The 20,786-nt window shown below is 53.6% G+C and overlaps 1 protein-coding gene across 2 annotated transcripts in view; it reads left to right on the plus strand.

Annotated features, from left to right (window-relative positions):
- ADGRA2 (adhesion G protein-coupled receptor A2) overlaps positions 1-20,786 on the plus strand; it is a 108,118-nt gene that overhangs the window by 27,719 nt on the left and 59,613 nt on the right. For both annotated transcript variants that reach the window (XM_034761957.1, XM_034761956.1), the window contains exon 2: positions 12,852-12,923. In XM_034761957.1, coding sequence (XP_034617848.1) covers positions 12,852-12,923 — 72 coding nt within the window. The remainder of the gene's footprint in view (positions 1-12,851; positions 12,924-20,786) is intronic.

Here is a 20,786-nt window from a genome sequence, read left to right on the forward strand (position 1 = left end):
GCTGGGGAAGCGCAGGGTCTGGGGGCTGCCTGGCAAACCGTGAAGCCGGTAGCGCTTGGGCAGCCCTTTTCGCGTGGCTGGGAGTGGGAGGGAGGAGGGGGCGGAGTTAGGGCGGGGAAGGGGCGGAGTTGGGGCAGGGCTGGGGTGGGGAAATGGGCGGGGCCAGGGCCCGTGGAGGGTCCTCTTTTTTTATTTGTTAGATATGGTAACCCTAGGCTGTGTGTCCTAGTTTCTTGGGTGTGGCCAGGACTCGCAGGGTCCTTTCACAACTGATTAAAGTTGTGCTGTGGGCATGAGGCCCTGGGGGCTCTCCCCACCAAGGAGGAAAGCATCCAAAGTAGTTCTGAATAGCCGTGGGGCGGAGGGGGGTGCGCATGTGTGTGGAGGGGTGGGATCTCGCATCCCTTTTCCGGGCCATCAGGACTTGGATTCCTTGTGGTGGAGCCTGGCTGCAGATCACACAGGATGCTGATTTCATCTTGGCCTGTGAGCTCCTTGCCTTTTAAGGAGGGGATTTTATGGCGTGGCAGAAAGTTGGATGGTCCCAGGGGTCAAGAGAACAAAGCGAGCTTCCCTTGCCAGATCTCGCATGCTTGAGACGGAGGAGATCTCTTGGCTCCTCTGCTCCTGCTGGCCCCATGCGAGAGACGGGAGGATCCCAGGCAGGAGAGCTGCGGGCGATGTGTTGGTGAAGAGGCAGCCACCTGATGTTCTTTGGCAGCTGTGAAGACATCCCACTGACTGCTTGAATGTCCGGTGCCAGATTCTGACCGCATTTACACCAGAGTCAGTCAGAAGCCGCTCCACTGAAGGCATCCAGAGCTGCATAATTGAGGACAGAGTCTGCGCCCCGTCCCTCGTAGTATTAGTTTGCTAATTAAAAAACAGAGCTAATGAATATTTACGGTGCTGGTGGAAGCTCCAAGGGCTCATGGAGCAGCAGAGTTAGAACGCGGGGGGCCACCAAGCTGTCTGGAATGCTTTAGCTTTGCAGGGAAATCTCACTAGCATTAGTCTTTTCTCACAACAGTCTCAGGCTGCTCTGGGTCAGCCAGGACAGGAAAATTGCAGGACCACTCCTCCCCACCCCATGCAGTATTTTGACCTGTTTGCTTAAGCCAAAAGGCTGTGGGACGGCTTGTGTGTTGCATGTATGTACGTAGCACGCCAAGTGTTTTTTTTAATATACGACGTGTGTGCAAAGTGGAATATATTGAATAAATGTTGGCGTATCTACCTGCGCAGCGAAGTCTTCTCCCTGTCCGTGCTCTGTGTTCCTTGGTTTCGTGGCTGGAGTCCCTCCAAGTCCAGGATGCAGTATGCGGCTTTCAGAGCCCCCCGCGGCCTGCTTGGCAAGGTCCCAGAGGACATTCCCTTCTGGAAGTTACTTGAATTCTCTTGGCTGCGAGATTTCACACCTCACCAATGCAGCGTTTGTCTCGGCGTGGCTGCGCTGCAGATGCAACCTCTTGCGGCGTCCCGTTCCTCACTGCTGTTTTGTCTGAGGAAGCGCTGCACCGGGGGAGAAGGGGGGGGGGTTATACTTGATGTTTTAAAAGATAGTCAAGGCCCTCTTTTAAAGAGTCTCCCCCCGCCCCGAACGCTGAGCAGCCGGTTTATACTGCATACTCCGCGCTGCGCTCAGAGGGCTGCATGTGTCGGGAGTGGGGGATAATTACACGCTGGCTCTGCACAGCCCTGCTGTGGCCACATCTGGAGGGATGTGTATAGCTTAGGGAGGACGTGATGGAACTACAGGAGGGGACAAGGAGCTGAGAGACTGTGAACTGGAAGGTTTTGAGAGGGGAACATAACCACAATCCATGAACGCCTCCCGCATAACCATTTGAATGGAGGGGAGCTGGGAAATGGATGCACTGGCATCTAGGCTTTGCTATTAAGAACAAGGTCCTAACGGTTCGAGCAGTTGGGTGCAGAACACAAGGCTCCCAAGAGGGGTGGTGAAGGCACCGTCCTAGCAGAGATTAATGCACAGGTGTGGGTGGTGATGGTGTGGCAGGGCCCTGAGAAGTGCAGGGGAGTCAGTCTGGCTGAGCTAGGCCATCACTGTGTTTCCTGCTCCGATTCAGCACCATTGGGTGCTGTTAGTAAACCAGGGTGCGAGCTTTCCGGACCTTCCTTTCTCCAAACCCCGTCTTCAGCACCTTGTGACAGTGCAGGGCACAGCACCTGCCTTGCATAAGCTGGTGCTCATGAGCAGGGCTTGTGGGTAGCAAGGGGGGACCCTTCAAAGGGTCAGAGAAGCTCCCCAAAAGTTGTGAAGTTTCTCTGTGGCTCGTTGGCCTGCAAAATTGCATAGATAATCCTGGGAGAACAGGCCACGTTGGTGAGATGTCAGGTACTTGCTGTCTCTGGTTAGGCTGGTTATCAAGGCTCAAGAGGTTGTGTGGGATCTGGGGGGTTATGTTATCCATCCCTACCCCAGGAGCCCCCGGGATGTCCCAGAGCAGGCAAGGGGTTGGAAATGGAAACCTCTTAATGCCCTCTGGTGCTGCACAGCCCTTTTAATCTGCTAAGGCAAACAGGAGAGAGTGGATCCTTCACTTTCAATGGGGGCTCTCTTGAGAGAGTGCCGTTTGCTTTCCAAGGAGCCCAGGCTTTTCTCCAGGCTCCAGGCCATTCTTCCTTTCTCTCCCCATTTGTTCATTTATTTCCCCAAATACGTTGGGTTTTTTGTGCACTCAGTGGGGCAACCACGCCTCTGGAGACAGGCTCTGCTCAGGTGACAGAGGAAGAGGAGTTAGATTGATGAGCTTTGTCCCTAGCAGAGACTAGCCCACGACACAGAACCATGGAAGGACTGGGAGTGTCTGGGGTGGGGAGGAGGGACGGAAGTAGCAGGGTGGCGGGTCAGTGTTGAAATAGCAAAGGAGCTGCAGGTTGGCTAGCATGAGGGTGACTGGGTAAGGGCAGGACTGGATTAGCAGGGAGTGCTGTAGGTGAGGACTGAGGTACCTCAGCAGAGCTGGGGCGGGGGGGTAGGCACTCCGCTCCCCCCGGTCATTAGGAGCAATAGCTGGATGAGGAGAGGAGAGTGGGGATTGTACCAGCTTGTGATGGCAGTCTCACAGCAGTCAGAGGCTTGTGAATCTTCGTTCGGTTGTGGCGCTTTGCAGACCACTGGCTGGTAAGCAGAAGAGAGCTGGGCTGGAAGCTGCTCTTTGTTCCAGCGGGTACGTGGTGGTCTGGGCAGGCAGAGGACCCTGCCCTCTGTGGGAGCTGATGCTTTCCTCAGGGCACGTTTCCCATGGACATATGGTGCTTGTTTGAAGGTGCTATTCGCCACCAGCCGCTGGGTCTCGTGGAAGTAGATGCAGACTGTGCCGTCCAGCTGGGATCCCTGGCAATCCCAAGTACATGACTGCTGTGATTACATAGGATCCACGTGCATGGGGTTCTGTGTGTGAGCGTTTCTCCTTTTGGTTGCTACTAGCACATTGGAAGCAAAATGCTATAGATGAGAAATAACCAGACTCCCACTGTAAATACACGCTGTGACTGGGTGAGCTGCTTTGCCATGGGCCAGTTGATGCAGAGCTGACCTGACGTAGGAAGTTGTGACCCTTGCGTGCATGCGTAATTCTGCACAAGGCTTCTTCTGCCTTGGTCTCTGCTTTAGAAGGAAACCTCCTCCAATCCTATTGTTAGGGACAGAAGGTGGGTTAAGGAGAGGGAACCCCCTCAGATAAGAATTGGGTTGGGTTGTGAAAGCAGCTGCTGTTGGAATTAAAATCTCCTGGAATAATCTAGGCCTGGGATCCTTGAGTCCTAGACCTACTTTTCTATGAGGCATAAGTGCAAACTGTCAGGAGATGTCTGTCACAGTGGCTGGTTCTGGACGGGGACCTGTCTGACAGTAAGTGGTCAAACCATTCCCATTGACAGTTGCCATTGTCTGAGCATTGCTGGAATGTTTGCTCAGGGCTGGTCAGAATTTGGATTCACAGACCTTCTGCTGGGGGGATGGACACTCTGGCAGACAGGTGGGTTGAGGGAATCTTCAGTTGGTTAAAGCAGAGGAGCCAGACGTCAGGCTCTGCCGAATCTTGGTCCCAGGCCAGGGTAGATGCCGGCTGCCTGTGCAGCCCAGCCTGCCGGAAAGGAGCTGCGCTAGCTGGAGCAAGGCCCCTTTTATAGCCGTGGGGTCTGCAGAGCTGGCTCTGCAGCGTGGGCCCTTTGACGAAGGGCAGGGCTCAGCCCAGCGGGTTCGGCTAACCGGAGTCCAGTAAAACCGGAGCTTTTCCTGCATGTGCATATTTCTGCTGATTATTTTTTGCCTGGGGCCTCTCCAGGGCCGGCGCGCTGGGGAGGAAATGGTGAGACGTGGCAGGCCTGGAATCCCAGCCTGCTGTGGTTTCTCAAGCCTTTGACTTGTGGAACCAATTTGAAGGCTAGCAGGGCTGCTTGTCATTTCCTCTCCCCTCTTTCAGTGGAGTCCCGAGGCTCTGTGGACACAGCAGTGCCCGGTGGCAGCCCCTCATTAACACAGGATACAGCCCAGCATCTCGCTCAGGCCAGCCGCTCCCTAATTGCTTACAAAAGGGAAACGGGGCGGGAGAGGGAGGAGAGTGAGCACGGGGTGATGGGCATTGCTGCGGGGTGGGGCAGCTGCTAATTGACTGGGTGTTAGAAGCAGAACGCTGGCACTGCTCCCATTCTAAGTGATGGCTCCTGGAGGTCTCCTGGTTCCAGCTCCTGGGAGTCCTCCGTATGAGGTTTGCATTTGGAAACCCTGAGATTCTCCTTCCCCAACCCTACTTGGGTCTCCTGGTGCTTCAGGGGCTGCTTGTACCCTCAGCAGAGGGGTTTCAATGTATACCTAACTCAGGGTGGCCACTCCAGAGGGAGAGAGAGGGTCAACTGCAGGGAAACGTCCATGCGCTTAGAAACTGAGTGCTCCAGGGGCTGCTAGAGAAATGTCCAGAGGCTGGCCAGGGAGCAGCAAGTCTGACCCGGGAGGGCGGTAACACCACAGGCCAGCGTGGGTGAGGTGTGTATGTGTATGAAGTGTCATTTGTATTGCAGTGGAGTCTAGAGGCCCCAACCAGGGATTGGGGTCTTACTGTGCTAGGTGCTGTATGAACATATAATGGAACGATGCTCCCTGCCCCAAAAAGCTTCCAATCAAAGTACTTGGTGAGAGGTAACTAAAGCTGCAACAGATGGGGTGGAGCACCAGATAAGAGGGAGACCATTGTGATTGGTATAGCAAGCAGTAGTCAGAGCACACATGCGTACACACATAAGAACGGCCATCCTGGGTCAGACCAAAGGTCCATCTAGCCTAGTATCCTGTCTTCCGATAGTGGCCAGTGCCAGGTGCCCCAGAGGGAATGAACAGAACAGGTAATCATCAAGTGATCCATCCCGTTGTCCAGTCCCAGCTTTTGCTGGTCAGAGGCTAGGGACACCCAGAGCATGAAGTTGTATCCCTGGCCATCTTGGCAAATAGCCATTGATAGGCCTATCATCCAGGAACTTATCTAATTCTTTTTTGGCCTTCACAACATCCCCTAGCAATGAGTTCCACAGGTGGACGAAGAACTTCCTTATGTTTGTTTTAAATCTGCTGCTTATTAATTTCACTAGGTGACCCCTGGTTCTCGTGTTGTATGAAGGAGTAAATCACACTTTCTATTCACTTTCTCTATACCACTCATGATTTTATAGCTTGTTGGCATCCTTTCGTCTGCGAGAGATGGTGGGAATTGCAGCCTATGATGTAGATGGTTTGCAGTGTCTCATGTGACTGAATAGACCAATCTGAAATTTGCGTGCTCTTTGGCCGTTATTACTAATATCTGCGTCTTGGTTGAGAGCTGCTTGCTTCCTACAGGCTCTTTTCTCTTCAAGCTGTAGGCGCCAGCTCCTGTCACAGACTCTGATGACCTGATGGAGACAATGGCACCAGTTGTTACAATCACTTGCCAAGATTTCCCATCGGTCAGGAACAATTCCAAATTCCTTCATATCTCGCTTGCATGTGTCTATATAGCAAAGCTTGGGACGTCCTGTTGTTCTTGTTCCCTCTGATAGCTCCCCATATACATGTCCTTGGGTATGTGTCATCTTCCAATCTCTTTTCCAAGTGGAACAGTCCCTGTCTTTTTAATCTCTCCTCGTATGGAAGCTGTTCCATCCCCTTAATCATTTTTGTTGCCCTTCTCAGTACTTTTTCAGATTCTAATAAATCTTTTTTGAGACAGGGCCACCAGAACTGCATGCTGTATTCAAGGTCTGGCCGTACCATGGATTTATATAGTGGCAGTATGCTATTTACTGTCTTATTATCTATCCCTTTCCTGATGGTTCCTAACATTCTGTTCGCTTTTTCGACTGCCTCCTCACATTGATTGGATGTTTTCCAAGAACCATCCACAATGACTCCAAGATCTTTCTTGAGTGGTAACAGCTTATTTAGACCCCATCATTTTGTATGGATAGTTGGGCTTGTTTGCCCACATGCATTACTTTGCATTTATCAACGTGGAATTTCGTCTGCCGTTTTGTTGCCCAGTCACCCAGTTTTGTGATGTGCTTTTGTCACTCTTCATGGTTAGCTTTGGACTTAACTATCTTGAGTAATTTTGTATTGTCTGCAAATTTTGCCTAATCTCTGTTTACCCCCTTTTCAGAAAATTTATGAATATGTTGAACAGCACAGGTCCCAGGACAGATCCCTGGGGGACCCCACTATTTACCCCTCTCCACTGTAGGGTGACCAGATGTCCCGATTTTATATTTGGGGCTTTTTCTTATATAGGCTCCTATTACCCCCTACGCCTGTCCCGATTTTTCACACTTGCTGTCTGGTCAGCCTACTTCACTATGAAAACTGACCATTTAGTTCTACCCTTTGTTCCCTGTCTTTTAACCAGTTCCTGATCCATGAGAGATCCTTCCCTCTTATCCCATGACTGCTTAAGAGCTGTTGGGGAGGGGCCTTGTCAAAGGCTTTCTGCAAGTCCAAGTACACTATCTCCACTGGATCACTCTTGTCCCACATGTTTGTTGATCCCCTCACACGCTCATGTAGGGGGGGAGTGTGTATATGTGCCTATGTATATATCTCGTTCTGAAATGTTCCCCTCTGTATTTATTTTTCATTTATTTGTTAAGAGGTCTTGCTGGCCAAAAGATGGACTTGTGGGAAGAGAGGAGTTGGGCCCCGAGAGGCCTTACTAGTTCCCAACAGTGAATGGGCTGGAGAAACCCAAACAAAATCTGGAGACATCCACATACATGCTGGGTTTTCTTAGGGGGAACTAATGGAGTCCGTGCCCTGGTCTCTGCCTCCGGCACACACACAGCAGCCATTCAGCCAAGCTGGAGAAACAGCCTTTATATAAACAGCTCCGACTTCAAACATCAATAACCCCTTCTCTCCCCCCTCCCTCCTTTGGTAACTGAGCCTCTCCAGGGTGCTTTTCCAGTCCACAGCGAGGCATTTTTTCCCTTTGCTTTTAAAGCATGTGTGCTCACTTGCACACGCAGACCAGCCCACTGGGAAAGTACATAGCTTCATCTTCTGTTTCTTTCGTGCATGGTGGAAACGCTCTAGGCCCGTTTCTGATTGCACGTCCGATCCCTGTATTTCTGACAGGCCTTTTAGGAACCCAGTGGTCTGCCTGGGCCAGCACCAGATGCTTCAGAGGAAGAAATCCTGCAGTCTCACTGATGAGAAAACCTGCCCCAGAGAAGTTTCCTCCTAACCCTCATTAGTTAGCTTAGTGCGTGCCTTGTAGCAGGAGGGTTTGTAGCCCTTCCCAGGTTCCTGTTTGTTTTATACTTAGTATAATATCACTGGATATTCGGTTATTCATATAAATGTCTAGTCCCATTTTGAAGCCTACTAAATTCTCAGCCTCCATGGTGTCTTGTGGCAGTGATTTAGCTCAATTTAGTCCCAGAATCCCTCGTCTGTCCTCAAGCGCCATATCCAGCAAGAGCAGGCCCTTCTCTGCATGTATCAGCAGAGAGACTCAAAGTGCTTTACGAGCAGTAAATGAAGTGAGCATAAACAGGGAGGCTGGGGCCCGATCCTAATGCGGGGTGCTGAACGCTCTCCTTTCCAGGCACTCGGCACTTTAAGAGGTTGGCCCACAGATGAGCGTTATCTCTAGGTTGCAGATGGGCAAACTGAGGCACAGAGCGGTGAAGTGACTTGCCCAGAACCATGTCATGTTAGGAATAGACCCCAGGAGCCCTAACTCCCAGCCCCACTGGAGAGCCCAGGGATGGGCAGGTAGTGGGGTGGGGCGGAACACGGGGTTAGGGCCTGGCTCTCTACATTGGCATACGTTTCTGGGAACCTGGTGGAAGGCAGGGAGGAGCCAGGCGCGTTCCAGGAGGGGATCCTCTGAAAGGGGGGAACCCCGATGAAAAAAAACTCCATTCTGCTCTTCCCATCTCCCCAGCTTTGGGATGCACCCAGAGGGAGAAGGGGAGAGGGGCTGTAGCTCTGTTATCCCAGTGACAGGAGAGTGGTGTTTCTAGCCTGCCGGGCCTCTGTATGCTCCCATTATCCCTTCCCCCAGCACTAACCCTGACCCTGCCTGCTGCTGCCCTGCCTGCTGCTGCCCTGCCCTCAAGCAGCTGGAGCCCGCAGTGCTTTTCCTAAACTGCTAATTGTCCCCTACTTCCTCTGCTGCCCTCCACTCCTCGACCAGCCAGAGCAGGTCCTGCCCCAGCTGCTTCAGCTGCATAAAAGCCAGCGACCTTGTTCAGGGTTGCGTGGGATTGGAGTTGGACTCCCAGCATGCATTCTCCAGTGAACCCACAGTTCTGCTCCTGCTGGTGCCACAGACCTGCTGTGTGGAGGGGAGTGAGCGGGGGGGAGTTGCTTAAATCTTTCTGGGCTCTGTTTTGTGGGATGAGGACGTCCGCCACAGCAGGGGGCAGGGTGAACTCATTCAAGCCCTTTAGGCACTCTGGTCAGCTCGAGATAGTACCGTTGGCCAGTCAGTTTGGGTGCCTCGTGCCTGCGTGTGACCGTAATGGAATACATCAGTCTGTTTTATTAGCCCCTCCTCAAAGACAGCTGTCAGTCTGCTAGCCCTGGCCCCTGTTTGGCGCTGCAGAGAGTCGGGCCTCCCCATGGCACGCAGGCGTCTCTCTGGCACACCTGGCTGCTGCTGGAGGCAGGGACTCTGTTACGGGAGACCGATGAGTCGTGAAGGATTGTGATCTCCTTGTGTTGCTGTGTGAACCGTGTAGCGAGCTGAAAAATGCCCGGGGCTGTCTTCTGTGGCCCAGGCCTTAGCTGGTCTGCTCCTGTCCGCGTTCCACATGACTGTTGGGGCAGGAGTTGATGTGCAGGGAAAATGAGGGAGGCATCATCACGGGTAGCTGGTGAGGCTCCTCCAGGACTGAGGCTGGAATGGAGCCGGGGTAACTGGGAGCAGCCTGGCTGGTGTAAATCTGATCCCCACTGATCTGCACGAACACCCCAAAAACAAGCAGCCCTCCAGTCGTTCCAGGCGAGGCATTTCTTCCCCTTGCCATAAAGAAGAAACGTCAAATTGGTTTGCTTACCTTCGAGAGCAAGTGCAAGACTTGGTTGACGAATCCCTTTCTGGCTCCCTCCCAAATACAGGCAAACTTTATACTGAGTCAGGTGCAAGCTGTTTGTCTCCAAGCAGCAAGATATTTGTTTACCTTTGTGCTGGGAACATCCTCCCACTTCCCATGTGTCCACCGTCTTCCCCACTCCCTTTAACCCCTCCTGCACTGGCCTCCCCACTGAGGGCACCTCCTTGCTTTCCCTGCTCCCAAACGGGTATCCCGTGGTTCTTGTTTGTCCAAGCATCAGCTCTCTAGGAAAAGGACTTGTACTCCACGTGTTTTGTAGCACACTTCGTGCAGTATTTGTTATTAGATAGTGTCCCACGTGTGATCGGGGCTTCACAGAAAGCATGGAAAGCATTGTCCTGGCCCGAGAGAGCTTAGACCGGGTCTGTGCGAGGCAGCAGGGAGGGCACAGGGCATGGCAGGGCCCTGGAGTACAGGAACAGAATTGCGGGGTGACTCCAGTTTGGCATGTGCACGTGTTGTGGTGCTGTTTGGTTATTTCTGTATTGAAGCAGGTTCTCTCGGGGTATTTGGGTGGCCTGTTCCATTATGGGATCTATTTCTTTGGTGGAGTGTCCTTGTTTGATGAAGGTGTTTTTGTGTGTGATAAGGTGTGTATCCCAGACTTTCTCCTTGGAGCATATTCTGTGGTCTCTGAGTGCCTGGCTGTAGATAACAGATTTATTGGTGTGTTTGGGGTGGTTACTACTGGATCTGTGGAGGTGGGTGTAGTGACCTGTGGGTTTCTTGTGTATAGTTGGGTGCAGCACCCTTGCTGATGGTGGTGTCTAGGAAGTTGATGCTAGTGTCACCTAGTTGTTGATGCTAGTTGTCACCTATCTGGAACCCATCGGGGTATCCTCTGTTAGACTTGACTAGCTGCTTGTATCCCGCTGGCCTTCGGGGCTGGCTGACTGGTGTGCCTGAGCAGGCCCAGTTAATGGTGTGAGACCTGACACGCTCCATGCCTGCTGCCCCTCCCAGCCGTCAGCCCCCTCTGGTTTTATAGGGATAGGTTTCCCCCTCTGATGTGCTGCAGATGTGAGGAGCTGTCTCAAGCAGCAGGCGAGTCAGGGCTGTTCCCTAGGGCCTCTTCTCCAGGCCACTATGAAAGGTCCCAGCTGATGACATTCTGCTGCTTCCCCTGGAGAGGCCTCTTTGTATTTATAGGGCTTGCCACACAGAGGGACTGTGTGACTGCGGTGGGTGGAAATCTCGCCCCCGTGGGTCTCTTGAAAGGGCGAAGGAGACTGGAGCAGCTGGCGAGGGGAGGGCAGGGCACCCTCAGTGCTGAGGCAGTTAAAAGCACAGTAGCTGACTGGTGGCCCTTTTGGCAAAAGGCTGCATCTGTAAGTGCTAATTGCTGCTAAAGAGCTTTAATGAGCTGCTAGCTGAATTGGTGGGTGCGTGTTCCTTTCCCTTCCTCTCCTTTCACCCAGACTGGCTTCCGCTCCTCAGCCGGAGCAGGACTGAGGGCCCCCTTTGTGGTCAGCTAAACTGTTTACTTTGGGATAAAGAGTTGGTGCGGAGCGGCTTGAAAGGCCCTGCGCCCGGGAGCTGCTGGAATCCTGACTCGGAGCCCCGCTCAGGGACGTGCAGAGGGGACAAAGCCATTACCGCCAAGCGGCTCTGCAGAACGGCCTTCTGAGCCCTTGCAGCCCCGAGGCAGGGAGCCAGAGCCAAGGCTGGGACTGGACGGGAGTGAGGGAAGTGGGGAGAGGGACTGGGAACAGCTGAGTCCAAGTCTAGCAGTGGCCTATCATAGTACAGGACACATAATCTCTGAGCTGTGGGGTGTTTCTGAACCATGTCCAAGGCTGATCCCGGCTGGGCCAGCCTCAGGGACCCGATCACTACTTGCTGGAGCGATGTTGTAATCATTCTCGTAGCAAATGCACCCGCTGGGGTGGCTGTGACCCGTCCCTAGTCGGGTCCTTAGAGCTTCGAGACCTTGGAGGGATTTGTGGATTCTGAGGGCCGCCGGCAGGGTTGGGGACAAAGGCAGGAAAGCAGCAGAGAGACCCAGGCAGGTAGCAGGCAAGTAAGGAGGGAAGTGGGAGTCTTGTGACCAGCCTAGCCGCTGGCTGCCCCTCCAGATAGTGGCGTGTTCTCTTGTCTCCAGGAGCTGCTTGCGGTAGAGGATGCTCATGCACTTGGACAGTCCCAAGCGCTGGTTTCCTCTGTTGTTTAATGAGACGTGTGTAACGTGACTTGGCAGGCTCCCGAGCCCGGTGCCCCTTCCTTGCAACCTCAGGGGACCCCTCAGCCTCCTCCCGACACAGCCAGGCTGCTGCTGCTTGCCCCAGCACACACTGAGGGCCCTGGGCTCCTCTCCCCGCCAGCGCTCCAATTGCCTTCTCTTTGGCCCCCACCTCATTGCCCTCTGACCCTGCCAGGCCGCAGCTGCTAAAGCCACCTTCTGCCCTGCCCAATGGCCCTTTCCACCCTTCCACTGGCCCCGTATGTGCACCTCCGCCTGGCTGTCCAGACCCTGCTTCCAATCCCATGCTCCCCCCACACACACCTGTCAGGTAGGGGTCTCCCAGGGGTGTCGGACGCCATTTCCTCTCCCCGCCACCAACCCATGCTGTACCCTGCCAGCAGGGCCAGCATCTCCACCCCATGTGTCTCCTCCTTCCACTCTCCCCCTTCGCCGCCTTCCACACTGCTCCCGTAAGTGGAACAGCCCCCTGGTCCCAGCACACCAGCCTCCCCATTCAACCCCTTCGGAAAGAGCTGCTGCTCCCATGCTTCGCCGGGAGAGAGACAGAGTCTGAATCCCTCTTCGTGCCACCCTCCTCTGGCTCATCCCACTGCCTCTCCACTCCCCACACTAGTTTGCTCTGGCTCTCCCATCACATGCAGTGCTCCTACACCCCTGCCCACCCCGCTCCTCCTTCCCTCAGACTCCTGTCTCTCTCCATGATGGCACTGTCACAGTTTTGAGGAGCTGGGGCGCTGCTGAGGAGAGCTGCTAACGGGCCGTAACTATTCGTATGGGACTGAGAGATACAGGAGGTCAGACTAGATGATCGAATGGTCTCTTCTGGCTGTAAACATTACAAAGCTGACACATCTCAGTGCGTACGTTGTGGTGTCTCCAGTTTTGTTCCCCCACATCTGGCTGTGGCTAACGAAGCTGACACCCCCCCCCCCCCCACCGGACCACACACCTAGCCTCAGCCGGTCATGCAGGCATTTGCTGCTTGTTTAACTCAGGTTGAATAACCCCCCTTTCCCCCTTTCTCTTTCCCCCACAGGCTTTTGAGTAACAACAAGATAACGGTGCTGAAGAATGGCTCTTTCTTCGGACTGCGTGCTCTCGAGAAGCTGTAAGTGCCAGTCGGGCCATTGTGAGTTCTGAGCAGCTCTGGGCTCCTAATGAGGGACTGGGAAATTAGTGACCAAAGCAGAGCAAAAATGAAATGGGCGTGGAGGGGGAAGGGAGAGATTTTTGCTGCTGTGAAGGGGGGAGGGGGAACTGCTTGGTGTTGGAGGGGTTTTGGTAACTAAATGAAATACGCAATCCAGTGTAACCTGCTTTTTCATTGTTGCTATAAATATGGGGAAAATTGCACTTAAAACTCCATAGCACTGGCTGATGGGAGCAGGGGGGGAGCAGCTGCTGTGTGTCAACATGCGAGGCATTCGGCCTGTCTCTTCCTCTACGTGAAAATGTGTGTGCCTGAGCTCGCCGTGCTGTCCCTGGCTTGTTAGGTGTCTCAAATCACTTTGTACAGGATGGCTGTGGGGATGCGTGGCCGGAGGGCAGAGTCTTTCCTTTCTAGGTTGCTGGTTAAAGCCCAACCTGTAGACCAAAAACGTTCACCCTGTCCCCACTGTGGTGGCCTGTGTGACGCGAGTTGGGAGGGTCTGAGTCCAGTTCCAAGCAAGCCGGCATTCGCCCTGCAAACACTAGCAGCACAATTGGCTCACAATGGCCCTCGACTTGCAGCCTCAGCAAAGAGGCCAAGGAGATAGGGTGTCCCTCTGTCCTCTACAGGAGGTCTTGCCAGGATAGGTGTGAGGAACATTAGCTGAGCTTTTCCAAAGCGTCTAGATGGTTTTGGCACCCATCTTTGAGATGCCTTGAAAGGGCCTGATTTTCAGAGGCTGGATGCTCAGCAATTACTGAGAATCAGATTCCTTGGAAAAAGAACAGGAGTATGTGTGGCACCTTAGAGACTAACAAATTTATTTGAGCATAAGCTTTTGTGGGCTACAGCCCACTTCTTCGGATGCATAGAATGGAACATATAGTAAGACGATATATGTATACATACAGAACATGAAAAGGTGGAAGTTGCCATACCAACTCGTACGTCTATACTTACTTCCTGGTCCGGATGTAAGCGTCTTGTCTAGATGCGATAAATCGATCCCGGATTGATCCCGGAAGTGCTCGCCGTCGACGCCGGTACTCCAGCTTGGCGAGAGGAGTACGTGGCATCGACGGGGGAGCCTGCCTGCCGCGTCTGGACCCGCGGTAAGTTCGGACTAAGGTACTTCGAATTCAGCTACGTATGTAGCTGAATTTGCGTACCTTAGTCCGAAGTGGGGGGTTAGTGTGGACCAGGCCTAAGAGGCTAATTAATTAAGATGAGCTATTATCAGCAGGAGAAAAAAAACCTTTTGTAGTGATAATCAAGATGGGCCATTTCGGACAGTTGACAAGAAGGTGTGAGGATACTTAACATGGGGAAATAGATTCAATTTGTGTAATGACCCAGCCACTCCCAGTCTCTCCTTCTCCAATTGGGTGCCCAAGGGTGTGCATATGTGTGGGAGAGAGGGAGGAGTGAGGAAGTTTGTGTTGCTTCTTGGCTGTCGGGCTCTCACCTTCAACCAGCCCTAAATCCCCATGCTTGTACCCAGGACTCCCGCCTCCAGTGTTTGCAGCCCTGCCCTGGGATGTGGAAAACAAACAATTTGGGTGGAGGATGCAGCCGCTGTGGCGCGGCACGGAGAGTGTCAAGAAAGAAACGGTCTTGGGGAGTGAAGGGAGAGGTTCTCTCGGGGACTCCAGGAAATGAGTTCCACTTCAGAAGCTCATTGGAAAGCCACGTTTGGGTTGAAAGCATCCGAGGGGGCATTGATTTGTGGGGTCCCGTATGAAAAGCGACATTGTCCCTCGAACAAAGTCAACGTTCTCATCTCTCTGTGAAAGGCATCTCTCTGGTGGGAGCCTTTAATAAGGGGAGATTTATGGCCCCCATATGGATTTGATCTGTAGGTATGTAGGAGAGGGGTCCGCACACTGAGGGGGTTTTGTTCCCAGACGCTGCCTTTCTGAAGGACTCCTGCATTCCAGCAGTGAATCGGGGACTCTGGCTTGATGTATTGAGTGAGACTGAAAGTGCAGCGTGTGCTCCGTGTCCCGGGAAGGAGCTGAGGTTCCCCAGCAGGCTCTGGCGAGACTGGAGCTGATGGAGCTAGCCCAAAGCGGCGCTGTAAGTGGCTGTCTCGTGGATGAGGATCCGCGCCGTGCTCCCCAAGGCCCGGCCTGGATGCTCTTTGGGGGGATGACAGGGATAATGATGTTGCGTCTCCATGCCTGCGGGGAAGCTGGGCTGCAGTGCCTCTAAAAGGGGAAACAGCAAAGTTTGAGTCAAACAATCACTCGTCCTGAGGAGAAAAGGACTTAGTGATTTCAGGGCCTTGCAGCTCCATGCCAGGAGGGTGTGCGGGATCCCACGGCACAGTTTCAAAAACAGGGCTTTGCCACGCCATGCTTGGCCAACGTTTTTCTTCGCTCTTACTGCAGTGAGCTTATTGGTTGTCACTCCCCACCCCAGAAGAGGTGTGAGATCCATGTGCCTTGAGGTCCTCTGGGAATGAAATGCACTATAGGGGTATGTCTGCCGTGCTCTCTGGCCAGTCCAGAGTTCTCTGGCGTAAGGGCGGGTGTGTATAACATATAGGGAAGAGGGTTCCACTGTCACTTGGGGGAATCAGCAGCAGGAGCAGTTCGACTGATACGAAAGTTGAAGATGATGCTCCCTTGCTGCTTTTGTCCAAGGAGCTCTGTGATCTACAGACGATAACTAGCCCCATTGCAAAGCCAGTATTCTCATTGCTGTTTACGGATGGGGAAATTGTGCAGGGCAGACTAAGCACCGGGCCCACGTACCTTCCCAGCGCCGGTAGCAGAACACCCAGGAATTGGTACTGTCCGTAAGACCTAGGCATTCCCTAGCTTCTGTGCAAATGAGTAACGGAGAGTGAGGAGGGGTAACTAAGCGGTCCCCGGACTGTGGGACTGGGGAGGTGGAATCTGGGCTCTCGCAAACGTCTCTTGCTGGGCAAATTTGGCTTAAAAACAAAGCCCTGAACCGGGTGCCAGTTCCTGCAACCCCTCCCCTAGCCCTCACATGGCACCACTGCTGTTCCTGCCTCCTGGACTATCTGCCGCCCCCATCCACCCTGCTAGCTTCCAAAAGAAAAGCCTCTGCAAGGCCTGGTTTGGGTCTGCTCGTTCCACAAGCTGCACAAAGCAGTGCAGGTAGCAGAGTTGGGTCCCGGGGGTGGTGAGAAGAGAGGGCATGTGGAGGAGGAAAGGGGGGGAGGACATAGAAGAGAGCTCTACTGTGCTGTGTCAGGCTGAGTGAGCCCCTGTGCAGCTGGCGGGGAGTGCACACAAATACCCCATTCACGCTGGGCTTCCGAGTCCCCTCTGCAGCACTCACCAAGGCTGCTAATGACTCACCGGCTGGGAGGGAGGCGTGTGGCTGTCTTAAAGCTGCATAGCCACGCAGGGAGCTGGGGCTGTGAGAGTGCTTGTCCAGCGCTTGTCCAGGGGTCGTGCGGCTGAGTGTGAAGGGGTGCTGAGCAGTACCCATGGTCCCCACTGACTGGGGAGGTTGGGAGAGTGAACGCTCAGCGGGTCAGGGTCGCTTGTACTGAGGGGCCGCGGTAAGGACTGAGATGCCTGATTTTAGGCTTTCTGAATGGGAAAACTCTCTGTGTGGCCCCGTTTCTCCTCCAGTCTGGGCATGCTGATAGCCACCCGCCTTTGCAAAGTTCTCCGAGCTACATGGGCAAAAGGCGGGAGGCAGGCTCTAAGTGGGGCTATTTCCCTTCGGCACACCTGGCCCTGCGGGTATCAGTGACTCTGGAGGCCACTCTGTTGACCAGGCGGTAGAGGAAAAGGGCTGAACAGACCCCTGTAAGTGCTGGGTCCCATGTTCCAATGCTGGGTGCAAGGGAGTGTCCAGCATGGTCTGACTGCTGCCTGAGCGGAATCCCAGAGATGCTAGGCGATGGAATAGGCAGGGTCAGTGTGGGGAGCTGCTGAAAGGGAAGGGTGGGGCTCGGAGAGGCAGGGTGTGTTCTGCTAATGAAGAGTGACAGGCTGTAAGTGTGGGGCTGAGAACACCGGGAGGGAGGGGATTCAGGCCGCCATAGGGCAGAGGAGGAAGGGGGGGGAGAAGGCTCACGCTCCTTGCAGCCAGTGTCGCAGCTAGTATGGTTCCCAATCAAAGGGGCCACTAAACAGTGGGTCTGGTGAAGAAAGCGTCCCTGTAGTGGAAGTGAAGTGGCATGGCCCAGCAGGCTTGGCAGCTCCGCTGTGGTGCTGCTGGTTACTCCCTTTGGAGAGCCAGGCCTGGCGCAAACCTGGGTTTCATTAGCTCCAACTCAGGAAGCGTTTATTAACGTGAGCCATGGTCTCGTTATACGGCATGCACCTGCCTCAGCCACTAGCAGATCCCAGCTGCTCCTTCAGGGGATGGGGCTTCTGGAATGTCCCTGACGTGCTGGGAAGCAGGCGGGGCTGTCGTGTGAATGCAGCTAGCAAAACTTGCCTTTCCCTGCAGAAATCTTCCATAGCATGCACTGGCTGTAGCCTGAGCAGGAAACTGAGAGATTGCTGGGGGGCTTCCAGCTGTTTCCCGTACGTTTGCCCATACGGGTGTCCCAGGCACATGCATTTATACTCTCCTTTTGTGAGGCCACATTTCCCAGTGCTCTGCACCTGCAACTGGGGCCAGATTTTCAGCAGAGCTCAGCAGCCAACGTTCACCCAACCTGCGGCGCTAATCCAGCCGCATGTGTGGGTGTGCGAATTCTGGCCTTGGTATCGTGTCTTCCTTGTCAAGGGCGGGCAGGTGGGGCCCCGAGCCCGAGAATCTCCCATTGTTCAGGTCATTCTCATTTTGGTTGCCAGCAATTCGTTCTCTTCTGAACGGGGGCAGCTGGGAGCCCATTGCAATAAACAGGAGATGTGGCAGTGCAGTGGCACAAAGCTGGGGAGCTGTGGGATCAGCCCAGATTCAGGAAGGCTCGTGAGACTGAGCATCTTGAGACAGGGACAAGGGACTGCCCCTCGAATGGCTGCAAAGCACCTGGCCCAGCACAAGTGCTACTCTAAGCCTGAATAACATGCATCTTTTGGCCTGGCCTGGGCTGCAGGCTTTAGACCTAATGGCAGTGCCGTTTTTCTGAGCCTGTCCCCAGTGTGTTTGGATGGGACACTTGCCAGATTCAAAGCCGCCGCTGAAGTTGTCAGTGCAGCCTAGGGGGGTTGGTTACATTTCTTCCGTTAAAGTTAAGGAAAGAGATGTGCCTGAATCCCCTAGGCTGCTTTGGGAAACTTCGTCCAAACTTATTTGTGAAAGCCAGATGTCCTGATCTGTGTGACTAACACCCGAGACTGAGAGAGAATTCTTTCCACGGTAGCTATCCTCACCGCTGCACTTGATCTCAGCACGTCACTCGCCTTGGACAGTGAAAACGGGGACTAGAAACTCTGTCGTTTGGAAGCTTGTACCTTCCACCAACAGAAGTTGGTCCAATAAAAGATATTCCCTCCCCTTCCTTGTCTCAGTCATATCCTGGGACCAGCATGGCTACCTCAGCACTGCAAGGAACTTTCTGTGTCGTCTGTTTCCTTTTCCGACTCCCCTGTGCTAGCATAGCATGGTGCTCTGATGTTTGGGTTGCAAACTCTCTAGGGGAAGTTTGTCCAAACATTCTTTACAATGAACTGTTTTTAAAAACAAACAAACAAACCATGAAATCCCCTGTTAATAGTTAGCTTTGCCCAGTCATTTTTTTAAACTAAATTCTAAATTTGAGGCCTAAATTATTTGTCACTGTCCCTTTAATCTCAGATTATTTTATTCTCCTCACCCACTTACTTTCAAAGTGTCGGGTCATATCCTCCCCTTGATCCTGGCGCCAAGCTCTCATTAATGGGAGGGGATTCATGCTCCCATAAGGGTAGAAAGCAGCCTGGAACGTGTTTAAAAATTTACTTTATGGATCTGACTCCTTAAGCAAAGCGTTCAGTGGGGGAGGAATCACGGCTAAGGATGGTCCGAAAATATACCGCCATGTAGGAAATTTGATTTCCTGAGTCAACAGCCTCCATGTTTGTTCCCCGCAATCCTTGAACTTGACTTCTGAGTTCCTGCCTTTTCTCCACCGTCCCGCCTCTTTCCATACAAATCTGAAAAACTCTTGTCTAATTGGGTTGGACCCCTGGGTGCTGAAAATCTCTTTAAAGTCTCATTCTTCTCGTAGCCCTGAACAAACAGCACGTCCTGATCCCAGTGTGCGCAGAGCGGCATTAACCTCCCGGTCACCTCTGGAATGTTCAAATCACACCGGGAGCCCAGAGTCATCAGTCGGGAGGTGGGGGGTGGGCTGCTCCCTCTTTAGCGTTCCCCCCCCCCCGTCTCCTCCCCCGTGCACGCCCTCCCTCCCCCCGATTGCCACTCACTCCAGCAAGCAGCGCGGCGTGCTCTTCGGAAAGTAATTGTCCTTGACAAGGGCTGTAATTGTTTTTCATCAGCTTGATTCGGAGCTGCAGAGATAACCCTTTGACCCCATACCCTCAATAGCTGGACAGAGGGATGGACGGACCGGGGGAGGGGAGCAGGGGGCTGTCCCCACCGTGGCAGCGCCCAAGGAGGACTGGCTGCTGGTGTTTCTCTGTGGAAATGTGCACCCTGTTTTTTTCAGAGGTGCTGAGCACCTGCAAGGACCATCCCATCCTGGATCTCCCTTTGGCTGTCGGCAGTGGTGTGATGTGTGTGTGCAGGGACAGGAGGAGGTGTGGGGAGTTAGCAGGGATGGGAGTTTGCTTCCCTTTCTTTGCATTTACCGGGCAATAAAACCCAGGATTTGTTTCCGAGAGAAGACTGAGTTTGCTGGCCTAGTCCCACTCCCCCTCCTACCCATCAGCCTTGTGCCTCTTCCTGTGGGAAAGTGTCCAGCTGATGGCGGCAGGAGTACAGGGGCGAGGAGCTGCATGGAAATCTCGGGGGGGTCATTGAAATGCACATACGCTATCCAGCCCGTCTGTTGTGATTGACAAACGTAGCACAGCATTTGAGGGCAGTTGTCACAGTCCATCCCTGAGGTGGCTGCATTTTCCTGGCCAGTGACTGACCCTGGTAGATTGTATAGTTTGTAGCCCGCCTTGGCATCTCTGGCTGTTGGATTGTGTGGTCATTGTTGTGATGACCAGACAGGGGCAGCCGTGACTCGGACCCTCTGGATGGAGCAGTGATCTCTTGTGCCTGCCTTGCCTGCCCTCACCCGAACATAGGCCATGTGCTGCTTGTTATCTGTGCGTCAGGCGGGCACAGAGTGGGTGCCCCGGAGATGCCCGGTACTCTGGGATTTCAGCTCAGCCTCTCTAATGATTTGCAGCTACGTAATGAGATTAATGAGTCTCCGCGGGGCTGGTATGCAGCCCAGGCCGCCGCGCTCATTAGCAACAGATCAGCTTGGAGCTGTCCTTTCCCACCAATCTAACCTGCTCTGGGAAGCCCCCAGGTACTTGTGTCGCATTTCCCTTAGCAGCGGCTGGAGGTTGGCTGCAGTTTACAGATGCGGGGTGGGGGCCAGGTGGTTTGAGGTTGTGAATAATCTGTATTTGAGGGCAGGTTGGAGAGCAGCCCTGCTAATCCTTGGATGGGAGCATCATTGTGCTCCATGCCAGCAAAGAGCCCATCCCCTCCTCCCTTTAAAGCCCTCCACGTGGGCAGGATCAGAGCACAGCCCCACTGCTGCCATGTGGCACCGTCACAAAGGAGTGTGAGCTCCCCAGGGCGCATGTGGTTCTGCAGTTGCCAGATGGGGTGTGTTTGAGAGTCAATTGCAGGTGCAGGTTTCTGAGCTGAAGGTGTGGTTTTAAATGCAGATAAGTGAAGTTAGTGCTGGTGGTGGGTCCCAGAGGCTGTGGTGCT

The sequence above is a fragment of the Trachemys scripta genome, chromosome 2, assembly GCF_013100865.1.
Source record: "Trachemys scripta elegans isolate TJP31775 chromosome 2, CAS_Tse_1.0, whole genome shotgun sequence".
In the NCBI taxonomy this organism is placed as follows: domain Eukaryota; kingdom Metazoa; phylum Chordata; order Testudines; family Emydidae; genus Trachemys; species Trachemys scripta.